Source organism: Thamnophis sirtalis, unplaced genomic scaffold (assembly GCF_051295495.1).
Source record: "Thamnophis sirtalis isolate CommonGarterSnake01/CBP01778 unplaced genomic scaffold, rThaSir2_p1.2 scaffold_2, whole genome shotgun sequence".
NCBI lineage: Eukaryota > Metazoa > Chordata > Lepidosauria > Squamata > Natricidae > Thamnophis > Thamnophis sirtalis.
This window is the reverse complement of record NW_028261382.1, coordinates 168207782-168223496: the sequence shown is the minus strand read 5'-3', so window position 1 is coordinate 168223496 and position 15715 is coordinate 168207782. Positions and strand designations below refer to the sequence as shown.

The 15715-nt window shown below is 39.7% G+C and overlaps 1 protein-coding gene across 1 annotated transcript; it reads right to left on the bottom strand.

Moving 5' to 3' along the window:
• Positions 1–3103: 3103 nt before the first annotated feature.
• On the bottom strand, positions 3104–15291 carry CD83 (CD83 molecule). Its single transcript, XM_087703873.1, has 5 exons — positions 15249–15291; positions 14950–15080; positions 9067–9280; positions 8862–8968; positions 3104–3354 (listed from the first exon to the last, which is right to left on the bottom strand). The coding sequence occupies exons 1-5, from the start codon at positions 15289–15291 to the stop codon at positions 3289–3291; spliced, it is 561 nt and encodes a 186-aa protein (XP_087559999.1). The 3' UTR covers positions 3104–3288.
• Between the last annotated feature and the right edge of the window lie 424 nt (positions 15292–15715).

The following is a 15715-nucleotide window of genomic DNA, read 5'->3' as shown; positions in this document are numbered from 1 at the left end:
CGATCAACCCAAGATAAATACAACTCGTACAGCTTATACTCAAAACAATTATTAGCAATATTTTCACCAGGAAGAAATGACAAATAAGCACCCCATCTTCAGCATTCTTCCACGAGAATAAGTTCCAGTGAGATTTATTTTTGAATATGATAGATAGAATTGCAATGCTGTTTTTGATTCAGATATTTCATGTTTATGCATCTGGGGGGAGGGAAGCCCACCCTTTCTACCTTCTGCTATCTGTTTTGTCTTTTTCACTTTTGTCAGGCAACTAACCCATGCTAAAGACTCTCCAGGATGATGAACGGTACCTCACCAAATCAACATGCTAGGAAAGCTTTATTACACTATGGCAATGTTTGCCACATAATTCTTTGTAATTTCCCCTCAAAGCTACTTCCCTCTGCTCCCACAAGAGCATATGGTCAAGAAAGACTGAATCAGCCTTCCCCAAACAGATGCCCTACACAGAGAGGTTGAACTACAGCTGTGCAACCCCACTGAGATGAAGTCAAGAAAATGCGAAAAGTACAAGGATAGGCAAGTTGGAGTTAAATTAAGCAACAGCTTATTTTTGACTAGGCTGAAAATTGGAAAGGAGAAATGATTATTTAAAGCTCCTTTTTCACACACAGGTGATCAATGCATGTTTGAAACCAGAAATACAATTATTCTGATTTTCATTCCGAAGCTTCAACCATGGCGAAGGCACTTAAATTAGGAAAATGATATTCAAGAAGTTCATGCATTCATGTCTCTTTCTTAAATGAATATAAATTTTGTTACAGGTATTTAATCCTCTTTTCTTAAGAGGATTAAATGCCCCCGTTTCTTCCCTCCCCTCAGTCTGTGTCATAAATCACATTATCCAATGAACTGCCCGCCTCACAAGCCTGCTGTAGCAATCTACGGAATGCGTGGAATGCGCTCCCCCCTCCTCCCCTTTCCTCACCATGGCAACTTGATAACAGACATGCAAATGCTGACAGGCCATCTGAGATTTAAAAGCAGGAAATCCAGAACAGCAAGAGCAAAAGCGTTTAGATTTATATACTGCTTCATATATAGGAATTAAGTTCTTCTATGCTGGAGGAACCAACCTGAAAAGATGCATACAGTCTATCTATCTATCTATCTACAGATCTATCTATCTATCTATCTATCCATCCGTCCATCCCACCATCCATTGATCCATATCTATCTATCTATCTATCTATCTATCTATCTATCTATCTATCTATCTATCTATCTATCTATCTATCTATCTATCTATCTATCTATCTATCTTATGAGAAATCATTTTTTAGTAGGTAACAGGTTGATTGGGCAGACCCAAATAAATAGTGTGCCATATTGTACACATGTATCAAACACTTCAGGAATGTTTCCTACTATTCTCCCGCTCACGAAAGATGCATTTCAAATTGCAACTATATACTGCAGTTCCTTTTATATCTGGATATGGAAACTGATGGTTCAATCAGTTATTTATTTGCTAAGTTAAAGTACCATATAACATTATAGCATATTTTTGTAAATTAAAAAGAAAAGAAGATGCACTTAGCAACACTATGAAAATCATACACCGTATTTTTCGGAGTATAAGATGCTCCAAAGTATAAGATGCACCTAGCTTTTGAGGGAGGGAAAACAAGGGGGGGGGAATCTGTCTCTGGGTCCCAGCAATTTGCCTCCTTGCAGCAAACAGCAAGCAGTATCGACAATATACACTGTTTGTGGTGTTACATTTCAGACTATACTTACACAGATACTGTTAAAATTGATGTGGCTGTCTGGAAGTATATGTTATTCTCTGCTGTTTAAAAGAAGATACAATAGCACTGGGCCTCTTCGGATCAAGCATTTATTTTAAAAAAGCTTCATTTTGTTAAGTAGTCTAGAACAATAATAAAGCAGTCTTTAAAAAATAAGTCTAATAATTTGAACATTCTATAGGCATTTATAATAATTATTGACTTACTTCCTTGAAGCAAACAGCCTGTTTCAGTTTATCCTGATTACCACAAGGGGGGAAAAAAGCCTCCCAACCCGTTTTACTTTCAGTTTCAGTTTCAGCACAGGCCTCCCGATGATCAGCTGTTTCAGGCTGCAGGGATTGCCATAGCCTATTGCCACCTCCGCAAGCCCCATTTTCCCCATTTGCTGCAAGGTGGTAAATTGCTGGAAGGCAGAGGCCAAAGGGTGGGGGCCAGTGAGTGGGCAGGGCTACATTCGGTGTATACGACGCACCCAAATTTTCACCCTCTTTTGGGGGGGGGAGTGCATCTTACACTCCGAAAAATACGGTATATTCATCTTGCAGGAAATGAAATACAGTAGTCCTCACTTAATGACAGTAATTGGGATTGGCAATTCCATCATTAACCATTACAATGCAGTTGTAAAGTGCAATATCACATGAACATGGGAGGTTACAACAGCAGTTGTGGCATCAATTAAGTAAATCCCATATGGTCATTAGGCAAGATGTCACATGATTACTATTTGGAATCCCTGCTGGCTTCCCCAATGACTTTGCTTGTTGGAAACTAACAGTGAAGGTCACAAATGGCATCCAGGTGATCATAGGATTACTGCAACCATTGTCATTGCAAGCCGATTGCCATGCGCAATCATGTGACCATGGAGATGCTCCAGTGGCCACAAGTATGAAGACCAGTTGTAAGTCTCCTTGTTCAGCACCATCATAACTTTGAATGGTCTTTGAATGAGTGGTCATTGAATGAGGAATAGCTGTAATGTTCTCTGAATTTTTCTTATCTTCTTACTAAATATATGATGCAATACAAAGGGCCTTGCCAGACGTGATTTCAAATCCATACAAGGAATTGAGATGCCAGTTAATAAGATTTCAGTCACTGGTTAATTGCTGATCTTGAGTTTTTTTTCTTGCTGTGATAGTTCCTGTTTGCCTTTCTCTCATAATTGGAGCAATCCAGAAGCTGGTGCAATTAAAAGCTACCAATAATTGCACTCAGTGATTGGTAGGGAGGGACATTTGGACTTTTGTGCATCTGATAATCCTGATGAGTCACAAAATACTCACTTGTAATGAAATGTGAGGACTTGTAGTCCCAACTTAAAGAGTACCAGACCGAGTAAGGCACTTCTGCAGTTATATCCTTCATCTACAGTATTGTGACAATATCTGTTTGTTGACATAGTACTATTGACGAGCTCCTTGTAGCACCACCAAATTAACTGATAAGATTGTCTTTCCCAATGCTGTCCAATATTGGGTAATAGAAACCATTCTTTCGATAGGTACTATAAAGGTAGAGTTTGCTTTTCAGATTTATGATGATCAGAAGATCTTCTCTCTTTTAAGCATGTCTAAAAAAAAGAAAACAATATTTGACGCAAACTGTCTTAAGGCTGAAGTAAAACATAAATGTAAGTAAATGTAGAAGCAAGTTACAAGTTATTAGCATTTATAACTTAATCCCTTACATTATAATTAAACCCTTAATCTCTTAGGTAAAACTGTTTTTTTTAAAAAGCCATTCCAAAACAAAGATGCAAAAATGTTCATTTGGAGTTTCAATATCTCAAATAGTTACTAACTCACAAGGCTCCCAATTCCTCCCAAGAGCCGAGGTGGCGCAGCGGTTAGGGTGCAGTACTGCAGGCCACTTCAGCTGACTGTTATCTGCAGTTCAGCGCTTCTAATCTCACCGGCTCAAGGTTGACTCAGCCTTCCATCCTTCCAAGGTGGGTGAAATGAGGACCCAGACTGTGGGGGCGATATGCTGACTCTGTAAACCGCTTAGAGAGGGCTGAAAGCCCTATGAAGCGGTATATAAGTCTAACTGCTATTGCTATTGCTAATTCCTAATTTCACTGAAAAAAATAATATAAAGAAAAAGAAGGAAGAGAGGTGCTTTAAGGCTATTATGAAATGGCTGTCCAGTCAAAGCAGACAGCCAAGGAAGACACAAACAGCCAGGAAGAAATGTTCAGGAAATATTTTGACTAGTAGGGTCAGTGTAGTAGATAACCAGGCTGAGCCCAAGAGGGGTGGGTCAAACATCTAATCAGTGTCAACTCCCTTCACACCCAAACAACATCAAGTCCAGCCCACCTTGAATCCACTGACTTATCTACCACCAATTTGTTTTCATGATTTGTAGTCCAGACTCTTATAGAGACCTTAAGCTTTCAATAAATCTTTATATTCATTTAAACTGCCTGGATTTCCTGATTTTCCCAGCACTTGACCAGTGGTGGGTTTCAAATTTTTTTAGAACCTCTTCTGTAGGTGTGGCCTGCTTTGTGGGAGTGGCTTGCTGGCCATGTGACTGGGTGGGAGTGGCTTGCTGACCATTTGACTGAGTGGGAGTGGCTTGGCAGTCATGTGACTGCGTGGGTGTGGCCAACTTGTAAAATGTGGTGAAACTCACTTAACAACGCTCTTGCTTAGCAACCAAAATGTTGGCTCAGAAACTCTGGCATTTGAAGCACACAAGTCTTAAAGCTGTCAAGTTACAGGACCCTTGCGCCCCTAACCCTTTAGAAAAAAAACCCCAGGGGTGTTCAAACTTGACAGCTTTAAGACTTGTGGACTTCAACTCCCAGAATTCCTCCTCTCACTCTTCAACTTGATGATGTGAGGACAGGCGGGGGGAGGGAGCTGGAACCGGTTCTAAACGGCACTGTAGATTTGTGGAACCTCTTCTATAGAAGAGCTTAGAACAGGCAGGAACCCACCCCTGCACTTGACCGACAGGCTTCATTATCTGGAAGTTCTCTAAGCTAATAATCATCATTACATCTAGGGTTACTATATTCCACAAGTTAATAGTTTTGAGTTCTGAAGAGAGGTATCATCTATAGCCTGATTATGTCACCTTAAAGAGTAATCTGAAGACAAAAACACCTCCATGGGTTTCCTCTTCTCTTCTCCTTTCATATTGATTTTAGTTTTGTAAGCCTGTATCCAATCCTGTCTATTTATCTGAAAGAGGAGTTATCATAAAAGTGAATATGTTGGTTCTGGCTTAGATGTCCCTATCCTCATTTCTGAAACAATATTAATATCTTTTTGGGTCCAAATACTGTTGTGGACTGTGTCTATTAAATTTAACAAAAGGTCTGTAGCCAATGTAAATAATAAATGAATAAAATAAAAGTCTTAAATGTTCTTTTTTGAAATTTAAGCAGTTGGAAATCAACCTAATGTAAGTTAATTTTGTGGGTTCCACCACAAAACCGCGGTAGACAACAGCGCGCTCGACGAAAGCGCGTACGTGACGTCATCACAGCGCAACGAAAACATCGTGCTGTGATCGATAAATGTAAAAATAAAGCAAAAACCTTACCCTAACCCCCCCAAACCTAACCCTAAACCTAACCCTTAACCTAACCCTAAATCTAACCCTAAACCTAACCCTTAACCTAATGCTAAACCTAACGCTAACCCTTAACCTAATGCTAAACGTAACCCTAATGCTCTAAACCTAACCCTAACCCTTAACCTAACCCTAAACCTAAACCTAACCCTTACCTTTATGTGAATCGGCTTGCTTTAATTTTATTTTTATTTCAATGTTTAATTTTTTTCGTCGCACTGTGATGACGTCAAATGTGCGCTTTCGTCGAGTGCGCTTTTGTGGACCGCGGTTTTGACGGGTCACGATTTTGTGCAGGTAAGGCTTTATTAACATAGAAGAAATGTCCCATAACCTTTTTTTTCTTGAAATAATCATTTCTAGCACGTCCCAGCTTCCATCAATTTAGAAACCTCACTACATTTCTATCTCAAATAAAGTTTAGGGCTGTTGTTTTTTTAAAAAAAACAACCTGGAGAAACAAAGAGGTACTATAGAAAAAACCTCAACTATTTTCAGGCGAGCGAGCAGAAAAATATTGTTTTTCTGTTCTGTCTTCCTGTGTTTCAATTAAGCAATTTCCTTCAACATTTATCAAGCCAAATCTTATACTGAATGGCATAAATTAAAACCAAAGATTGATGATATCAAAACACAAACATGTAACAGCTTCTTACAAGATCAACGAGAGGCAGATTTTAGCTAAGATAAATTATCTCCTCAGCAGATAATCTTTGATTAATGCCAATGAATATGGTAATCAAGCAAAAGGCAGAAATTACACACGACAGGCAATTTGGTATATGGATAGAAGCTGGGAGAATGTGAACTCTAGTTTTGCCTTAGGCATGAAAGTCAACTTGGTGACTTTGGGCTAATCACTTTCTCTCAGGCCTAGCAAGAAAGAAATGGCAACCACTTGCCAAAGAAAACTGATTAATTCAGGCAGTCATGAGAGTCAACAATGAATGCAAAGGCAAGCAAGCGAACAAGAAATTATGTACAGTACATCTTATGTATTGTATTTGATGTTACTTTACTTTATCCTTAATGTGGTTTATTTCAGACATGCAGTTCTAACCCATCCTTGATAATAAATCAATTAGCAATAAGATGGCTGCTATGTTTCCCACTTCATTGGGGACCATTTTTTTATTTGATGCTGTTCAGTGTAAGTACTTCATCAATAGGGTGCATAGGATTGCAGTGGCCTCTCAAACATACTGGGTACAGTCGCAACAGTGGTGGGTTTCAAAAATTTTTAGAACCTCTTCTGTAGGTGCGGCCTGCTTTGTAGGAGTGGCTTGCCAGCCATATGACTGGGTGGGAGCGGCTTGGCAGCCATGTGACCAAGTGGGAGTGGCTTGGCAGCCATGTGACTGGGTGGGCATGGCCAACTTGTAAAATGTGGTGAAACTCACTTAACAACACTCTTGCTTAGCAACCAAAATGTTGGCTCAGAAACTCTGGCATTTGAAGCATGCAAGTCTTAAAGCTGTCAAGTTACAAGACCCTTGCACCCCTAACCGTTTAGAAAAAAAAACCCCAGGGGTGTTCAAACTTGACAGCTTTAAGACTTGTGGACTTCAACTCCCAGAATTCCTCCTCCAGTCATGTTGGCTCAGGAACTCTGGCATTGAAGTATGCAAGTCTTAAAGCTGTCAAGTTACAAGACCCTTGCACCCCTAACCGTTTAGAAAAAAAACCCCAGGGGTGTTCAAACTTGACAGATTTAAGACTTGTGGACTTCAATTCCCAGAATTCCTCCTCTCGCTCTTCATCTTGATGATGTGTGGATGGACGGGGAGGGGGGAGGGAGCTGGAACCGGTTCTAAATGGCACTGTAGATTTGTGGAACCTCTTCTATAGAAGAGGCTAGAACAGGCAGGAACCCATCCCTGAGTCACAGTATCCCTCCAAAAAGTGTCACCAAATTGTCATTTTTAATGTGTTTGAGAATAAGAGAAGTATTACATTCATTGGGTATAATTTTAATTATCCTTAACTGATGTAATGAGATTTTAATGTAAAGCTCCTTGAATCAGATTTAGTATTTTTCCTGTCTCAGAAGCCAAATACATTTCCAATCTTAAAAAATATATCTAAATTGCCTAATTTGAAGGGTTATGTAGTCCACCCTTTCATCTATGATGAAAGATCAAGAATGTGAGAGAACAGGAAGTTGCCTTTCAACACTGAGCAGATAAAAATGACACAATGCAGGTACTTGGGTCTCTTGATTAATCATGTCCTTAATTAGGACAAAATGTCTTACATTAATGATTTCTAAATTGGCACCTATACATTAGTATATACACATTGGAACATATACATTTTTGCATGTGTGCATCTCTATATCTCTTCTTTGTCTTCTTCTTTTCACTAAGGCAGAAGCTGTTCCCCTAACTCCGGGATGGCGAACCTATGTCACCCGTGCCACAGGTGGCACACGGAGCCATTTGTCAGGGCATGCGAGGCATTGCCCTGTCAGCTGAGTTCATCTTTTTTTAAAGCCATTTTTCGCCCTCCCCAGGCTCCACCGCCTGCTGCCAATCACCTCCACTAGACCGATTAGATCCCACAGATTAGGCCTCCTCCGAATTCCATCCGCCGGCCAGTGTCGACTGGCGACTACCCGGAGGAGAGCCTTCTCTGTGGCTGCTCCGACCCTCTGGAACGAACTCCCCGTGGAGATTCGAACCCTCACCACCCTCCAGGCCTTCCGCAAAGCCTTTAAAACCTGGCTGTTCCGACAGGCCTGGGGCTAAAGAGCTGTTGCCCCCGTCTCGAATGGTATGACTGTTGTGTGTTTTTTTAAATTATGCATTGTTATGTTTCGTTTTTTATTTTTTGTTTGTACCCCCCCTTCCCAGATTTGAATTGTGAGCCACCCTGAGTCCCCCTTCGGGGGAAAAGGGCAGCATAAAAATATAATAAAATCAAATCAAAATCAAATCAGAGGCTTTATAGGAGCCTGGGGAGGGCGAAAAAAGCCCCCCCCCCATCCCCGGAGGCCCTCTGGAGGCTTCAGGAGCTTCACTTCACTGTTTATGCAGGCAGTCTGTTTCTTTGGAGGTATTTTTCACCCTTCTGTGCTTCTGTTTCTTTGGAGGTATTTTTCACCCTTCTGTGCTTTGCTTGACCATTTCGGCTCCATATAAAAAACGATCATTATCTGCAATCGTCTCTCTCTCTCTCTCTCCCCCCCCCCCTTGCCCTTGCACAGAAGCTTAGCATCTTGGTCACTGAACTTCCCATGGCCTGTATTTGTGTATGTCTTACTTACAACCAATATTTCTTCACTAAACAACATAATCAGGCTGTGCGATCATGCCAGAAACCTTCAGAAATTAAATCCTCTATATCCTAGAGGACTGGGAGTGAAGATAATAAACAGAAGAAGGTGAACGTGGCCCATATATCTGCATCTTTCTTGTTATGCAGGAAGGAACACTTGAAAAAAAAGGCAGTAAATAGAATCCTAAGGTAGAAAGACTTGTGGAAAACACTTACACAAGTAAGGATGATAAGTAACAAATAGAAGCTCCCAATTGTGGTTAGCAACAATAGTTCTGTGGTGTATTTTTGGAGTTTCAGATTGTGCGATTCCTCATGACAGCCTGCAAAGCAAAATAGTAATCTTTACGTGATTAAAGTACTTTGAAAGTTCCAACTGCAAGGGAAAAAGAAGAGAGATTGACAAACAGGTGTACCATACCTATTACTCTGAGTATAACTGTACTTTGGTTGTATTCTCTGACTGGTTCCAGTAAGATACATTTATAAGTTCCACTACTCAAGGACGTAGCATGTTTAATCTTCAGAAAATGCCAGGTGCCATTAGAAATCTCCAAGGAGTCGTTAAATCCTCCGGAATATGCCTGTTCTTTATTATATTCCGCATCCTTCGGCCCTCTGTTGTTTTCATCAATCTATAAATTTAATGACAAATTAACATAGAGACTTTGGATTGCAACCACATGAAAGTATTTATATGCCAGTGCTAAACCATTGCAGCAGCCTTCCCACTGTGCTGCCCCTTCATAAGTCTACAATTTAGCGAAAGGGGGGAAAAGTTGCGATGTGTCACATGATGGCTCCATGACAATGCAAGTTTGACACTCCTGATCTATGGCTTTCTTTAATCTAGCACCCATTCAGATGTTCAGGCTGGTGGCAGTGAGACGTGAGCCTGAAACTCTTTCCGAGGATACGAAGAAGTAATATTGGTGTTAGAGGAACGACAAACTAGAAATTTTTAACATTAATTGAGAATTAACACAAGTGACCCACGTTGCTGAAGTTTAAAACAGATGAGATTTTAAAGGCAAATCTTCAAAACTAATTAAGGAGAGCAGCAATCTAGAAATGAGGAGAAATTTCCTGACAGAACAATTAATCAGTGCAACAACTTGCCTCAAAATGTTGTGAATGCTCCAACACTGGAAGTTTTTAAGAAGGAATTGGACAACTGTTTATCTGGAATGGTATGTGGTTTCCTGCCTGAGCAGGGTGTTTGGTCTAGAAGACCTCCAAGGTCTCTTCCAACTCCAACTATTCTGTGGAAATTTAGCATAACCAAACCCTTTAATCAAAGGTTTCCAGTCTGGAGCCTTCTGGATGCTTGCTGGAATTCATGCCTAGAGGTCCTGGTCTCCTATTTAAAGAGTACTGGTTTATCTGCTACTGTTGAAAATGGCTCTTTATAAAGCAAAATACAGCATTCAAGAGATAATTGGAGCCGTTCTTAGAATTCAGGGGTTCTGTCAATGGTTAAATCTGCCACCCTAAACTCACACAGGGCAGTGACTGGTGAAAGCTTTTCCTGCAGTGAGGGAAATTCACCAATTGCTGCACCTTAACTTGCCATTTTTAAGCTTTCAAAAGAGTTATCACTCACTGATTAGAGACCAATTCTAAACCAAGCAGTCGAACTCTAGACAAAGCAACTTCTATTTCTATATGGTGCTATCTCAAGCAGTTGGAAAAGAGCACGTCCAAAGCAAAAAATATTATCAAAGCATTTTTTTTTATACCATGGATAGATGCAAAAGGGGAAAGGCTCAAAAGTATTGCAAAAGCAAACTATTTTATTGTAATTTTGGCTGCTTCAGAGCTGAGCTGGAAATAAAAGTCTCATCTTCCAATACTGTTGACATTCTAGAATCAGGTAGACTCATTGCTTTCAAGTCACCACCGAATCCTGGTATGGAGCTGTTTATTGCTGCTAAAGCAGCTTTAAATTGATGATCTTACTGATTATGAGAATGAGCAGTGGGCAAGAATGAGGGGCACCTGCCTGAAATGCTTTGTGCCTGTGGTGCTGTTTCAGCTAAATCTGGCTCCAATTTGATTAATATTTAATACACATTTTAATTTCTGCCATTTGGATAGTTCTGGTAGCAGAATGGGATGGCTCGGATGAAGCAGGGCCAAAAGAGCCATGTTAGAACTAGACTAGTAAACTTTAAAATAGGAAACCGTTTCTAATGATTAAATAATCTGCTTTAGTAATCTGCTAAATCCAGTGTATACAGGAAAACAAGATATAAAGGTAATATGTGCAAACTGTATCTTCTTGAAAAAATGACAGCCCCCCCAAAAAATGGCATAAGGCAGCGACAATTCTTCAAAAACATAAATGCAATACACTTATTTTTCCTTTTAGGATAAATTCTTTCAGAGCCATCTAATAACATTTGCCTGTGGGGACATCTAGTGGCCATATCTTGGTTTGACAGGATAAATTATTTTTTGCCTAAGTTGTTTACAAGGAAAAGCTATACATACATACATACATACATACATACATACATACATACATACATACATACATACATACATGGTTCCACCACAAAACCGCGGATGACAAAACCGCGGTCGACGAAAGCGCGTATGTGACGTCATCACAGTGCGACGAAAAAGATCGAAAAATGTAAAAATAAAGCTAAAACCTTACCCTAACCCCCCCAAACCTAACCCTAAACCTAACCCTTAACCTAACCCTAAACCTAACCCTTAACCTAACGAAAAACCTAACGCTAACCCTTAACCTAACGCTAAACGTAACGCTAACGCTCTAAACCTAACCCTAACCCTTAACCTAACCCTAACCCTTAACCTAACACTTACCTTTATGTGAATCGGCTTGCTGTAATTTAATTTTTATTTCAATTTTTCGATCTTTTTTGTCGCGCTGTGATGACGTCACATACGCGATTTCGTCGACCGCGCTTTTGTGGAACCCGGTTTTGATGGGTCACGTACATACATACATACAAACATACATACTGCAAATTTTTACAATGCATTCCACTGTAGCTAAAGTATCAATAGCCAAATATTCTGCCATGAAAAATTGCTGCTATTAAATGTGTATTTATTATCAGTGTTAATATTGTTCAGTATCCAATTCAATAAAGTGTACAGAACCATCATTCATCTATCTCATCAATCAATTTTTCAGAAGCCAGTTAGACAGAATACAAATGAACCATCCCTCCTGCTAATCCAGAGCTCTAATCATTTCAATATTCCCATCCTAATCCTTCAGTTTTTCAGTTCACTTAATCTGAAATAAGAAACGGTTTCAGCATAATGTCTCCGAAGGCAATCCTACACCCCATGAAGTTCATGGAGTTTCTCTTACTCTCCTACGGATTTGCTATAACCTCTTACCTAGGAGGTCATTATGAAAGGAATTCACTCTCCTTAACTTTACACTGTTGGCTGCAATTTACAGAAGTGGGAAAACAGCAACCTTCCAAGTATATCAGATTTAAGCAACTTTTTAGAATGTATATCTCCCAATGATATCTGTTTTGGGGAATTTAACTGATTTATTCTGTCTCTCTTTTGGTTATTTGAAATCACACAAAAAAGTTCGCACTTTTCTTTGAATTGCAGCTCTGCAAATGGGTTTTCCCCCCTTTAGTAGGAACTCTCTGTCTTACTCATCTCCCAGTCATCACTTTCTCTTCTCCTTCTCTCCTCCATCCCTCCCACACAATCCCTGCAAAGGAATCAGTATTTGGTTCCTGGAACTTGTTTCTTCCTGTGTATTTAGAACTTAAGTCACCCTGCCACCGATGCAATGGAACCGTACACCATACTTAGGGGATAAATTGCTGCCATATGAGTATTCCACTGAAAAGCTAGCATGACTGGAAATCTTTTGGAAACAACCACAACAAACTGAATTTGTTTTGACTGCACAGAATTTTCCTAACAGGTTTTTTTTTAAAAAAAAAACTGGTGTTTTTAAACACCAGGCAAATAATAATTATAAACAATGAATACAGTATCTGGAGAATACCTAAAAGACAATTGCATTTATTGCATTTATTACAGCATAAAAGATAATAGATATAGTCTGGCTTCGTCAGATACCATGCATTGTTTTAGTTGTTGATTGATAATGTGGTTACCCTTCTGAAAATTAACCTGGATCACTATGATCTTTTTATGTGTTAAGGTAAGTTGATCAGAGGTGGTATTCAGCAGGTTCTGACCAGTTCTGGAGAACTGGTAGCGGAAATTTTGAATAGTTTAGAGAACTGGTAAATACCACCTCTGACTGGTCCTGCCCCCATCTATTCTCTGCCTCCCGAGTCCCAGCTGATTGGAAGGAAATGGGGATTTTACAGTAACCTTCCCCCTGGAGTGGGGAGGGAATGGAGATTTTACAGTATCCTTCCCTTGCCACACCCACCAAGCCATGCTACGCCCATCAAGCCACACTCACAGAACAGGTAGTAAAAAAAAATTTAAATCCCACCACTGAAGTTGATGTGTGTTTAACACAATATCTATTCTAAGTCTTACAAATGTACAGTATAACTACTATATTACATATATAGTGTACATCTTGTTATTTGTGGGGGGAAATGCAGCATTTTCATTCATTTACATTTTGTATCCTTTGTTATATGTTAAGATGAATTCCAGCTATTTTTTTTAAACTCAGCTTTAGGATGAGCCTTTAACATATTTAACATACCTAGTTAATGGGTTATTGTTATTTTAGATAGAAGATCTTTTTTAACAATATATCACACAATAAGCTGGAAAATCTTGCTTTTGTTACAGTCTGATCATTAATTTGACACAACGTGTAGTACACTCTGCAGAGTCACATTATTCTCATAATTCTTAAGCAGCAAAGTCAAAGGTTAATTGTTTGTATTTAACGCACAGTTCACAATTATCCCATACTTGTGACTTAACCTTAGAGCTATTTGAACTTTACAGTGCAAAATGTCATACAATTTGTTGGAATTATTATTTAATAGTCCCCTAGAGGGCTTAAATACACTGCTTATTGATCAGGCCCCTAATAGTTTTTTAAGTGATTAATTCTACTATTTGCCTGTTTGCCTGACTGCATTCTATCAAGTTTGCAGCTCGGTGCTGCCATTATCTTGAAACAATTCCACTGATTTCTTTTTAAAAATGCAAAAGAGAGAGGGGGAGGGAGGGAGGGAGGGAGGGAGGGAGAGAGAGAGAGAGAGAGAGAGAGAGAGAGAGGGAGGGAGGGAGGGAGGCAACATGGTGTATTATTCCAACTGTTCTGAACTGATATACAGAAAAAAAAGAAGCAATGCATTCCTTGTTCTGAATGTTAGGCTCTTGTGACATAATTTTGCTTTCATCTGCAAAAGCCCTATTCTTCAACCTGGAGACCCCCATATGTGGGGGAAATACAGCCTACAAACTGCATCAGTAGAATACAGGTAGTCCTCAACTTACGACCATAATTGAGCCCCAAATTTCTGCTGCTAAGTGAGACATTTGTCAAGTGAGATTTGTCCCACTTTACAACCTTTTGTGACACCGTTGTTAAGTGCATCACTGCAGTTGTTAAGTTAATAAACACCATTGTTAAGCGAATCTGGCTTCCCCATTGACTTTGCTTGTCAGAAGGTTACAAAAATAATTACCACGAGACACTGTAACCATTATAAATATGAGTCAGTTGCCAAGCATCTGAATTTTGATCCCGTGACCATGAGGATGTTGCAATGACCCTAAGCGTATACAACCGTCATAAGTCACTTTTTAAAATGCCATTGTAACTTGGCTCACTAAATGAACTGTTGTAAGTCAAGGACTATGTGTATTAGAAGTTGTTCTTCCTAATATGCATGCACGCCCACTCATCAGAGTATTGTTTAACCATTTTCAGATAAACACTCATGTAGCTAATAATGCAATATATGAACTGAAGCAACTACAGCAATCTATATGATTATGGCAACATGAGCCGAGGTGGCGCAGTGGTTAGGGTGCAGTACTGCAGGCCACTTCAGCTGACTGCTATCTGCAGTTCAGCGGTTCTAATCTCACCGGCTCAAGGTTGACTCATCCTTCCATCCTTCCGAGGTGGGTGAAATGAGGACCCAGACTGTGGGGGCGATATGCTGACTCTGTAAACCGCTTAGAGAGGGCTGAAAGCCCTATGAAGCGGTATATAAGTCTAACTGCTATTGCTATTGCTAACATATTTTTCACCCTCTCAGTATGACATCAAAAATCACATATAAGGCATGAAACAGAATCCAGTAAGTGAAGTAAGTGAATCACAGCAGATTGTTTTTTTTACCTTATGCCAGGAGATAGTTCCAGTTGTGAGCTGTAGATCTTGGAAAACCTTACAAGGGAGAAAAGCATCTTCATCACAGGTTGCCACAACTTCTTGTGGGACAGCAACTACTGCACGAAGCCCAAACCAGACTGAAAAACAAAAGATACCAGAAGAAAAAGATACTAAAAATGAACAGCTGTAGGGTGATTTTCCAAATGAAAGATACTTTTTTTTTTTCAAATCAAGAAAGATCCTGAAGGTGGGGCGAAAATGAAGAGGCAGAGAGTAATAAAACATTGAAAAGAAAACTTATTTACTTTGACTTAGGAAGACAAGCTGATAGCAACGCATTGAGGCCATGAGTGCTCAGCCAAAGGAGAGATCTTGGTTCTTTTCAGGAGAAGGCAAGAAGAAGTGAAAGAGATGCTGTCTAACAGCCTGTAAAGATCACAGGAAACAAATTATTGGGGATTTCCCCCTCCTCCCCAACTTCAAATTAAGGAAGTCTTAAAGGCCACAGGCTGGAGGCAGAAAGTCCCACAGGATAGCCTTCATCTTTTTAATAATAATTAAAAAATAAGTGTAATCAGAGATGCAGTACTATAATAAGTCTTATCATAAGGCCCATAAGCCTACTTTGGGAAATTATTCCATATTTCCCCCCAAATAGTTGAAGAATAGGGCTAGTTGTCACCTACAAAGCCCTTCATGGTATTGGATCTGGGTACTTGAGAGACCGCCTACTGCCAATTACCTCCACTAGGCCAATAAGATCCCATAGATT

Bases quoted from the DNA above. Each gene is read 5' to 3' on its own strand.
- CD83 (XM_087703873.1), bottom strand. From the start codon at position 15,291: ATGGCCTCAATGCGTTGCTATCAGCTTGTCTTCCTAAGTCAAA. The intron at 9,281-14,949 runs GTAAAAAAAACA...TTAAATTTATAG, and splicing joins GAACTATCTCCTGGCATAAG to ATTGATGAAAACAACAGAGG. The intron at 3,355-8,861 runs GTAAGTGTTTTC...TCTTTTTTTTAG, and splicing joins TACTTATCATCCTTACTTGT to ACATGCTTAAAAGAGAGAAG.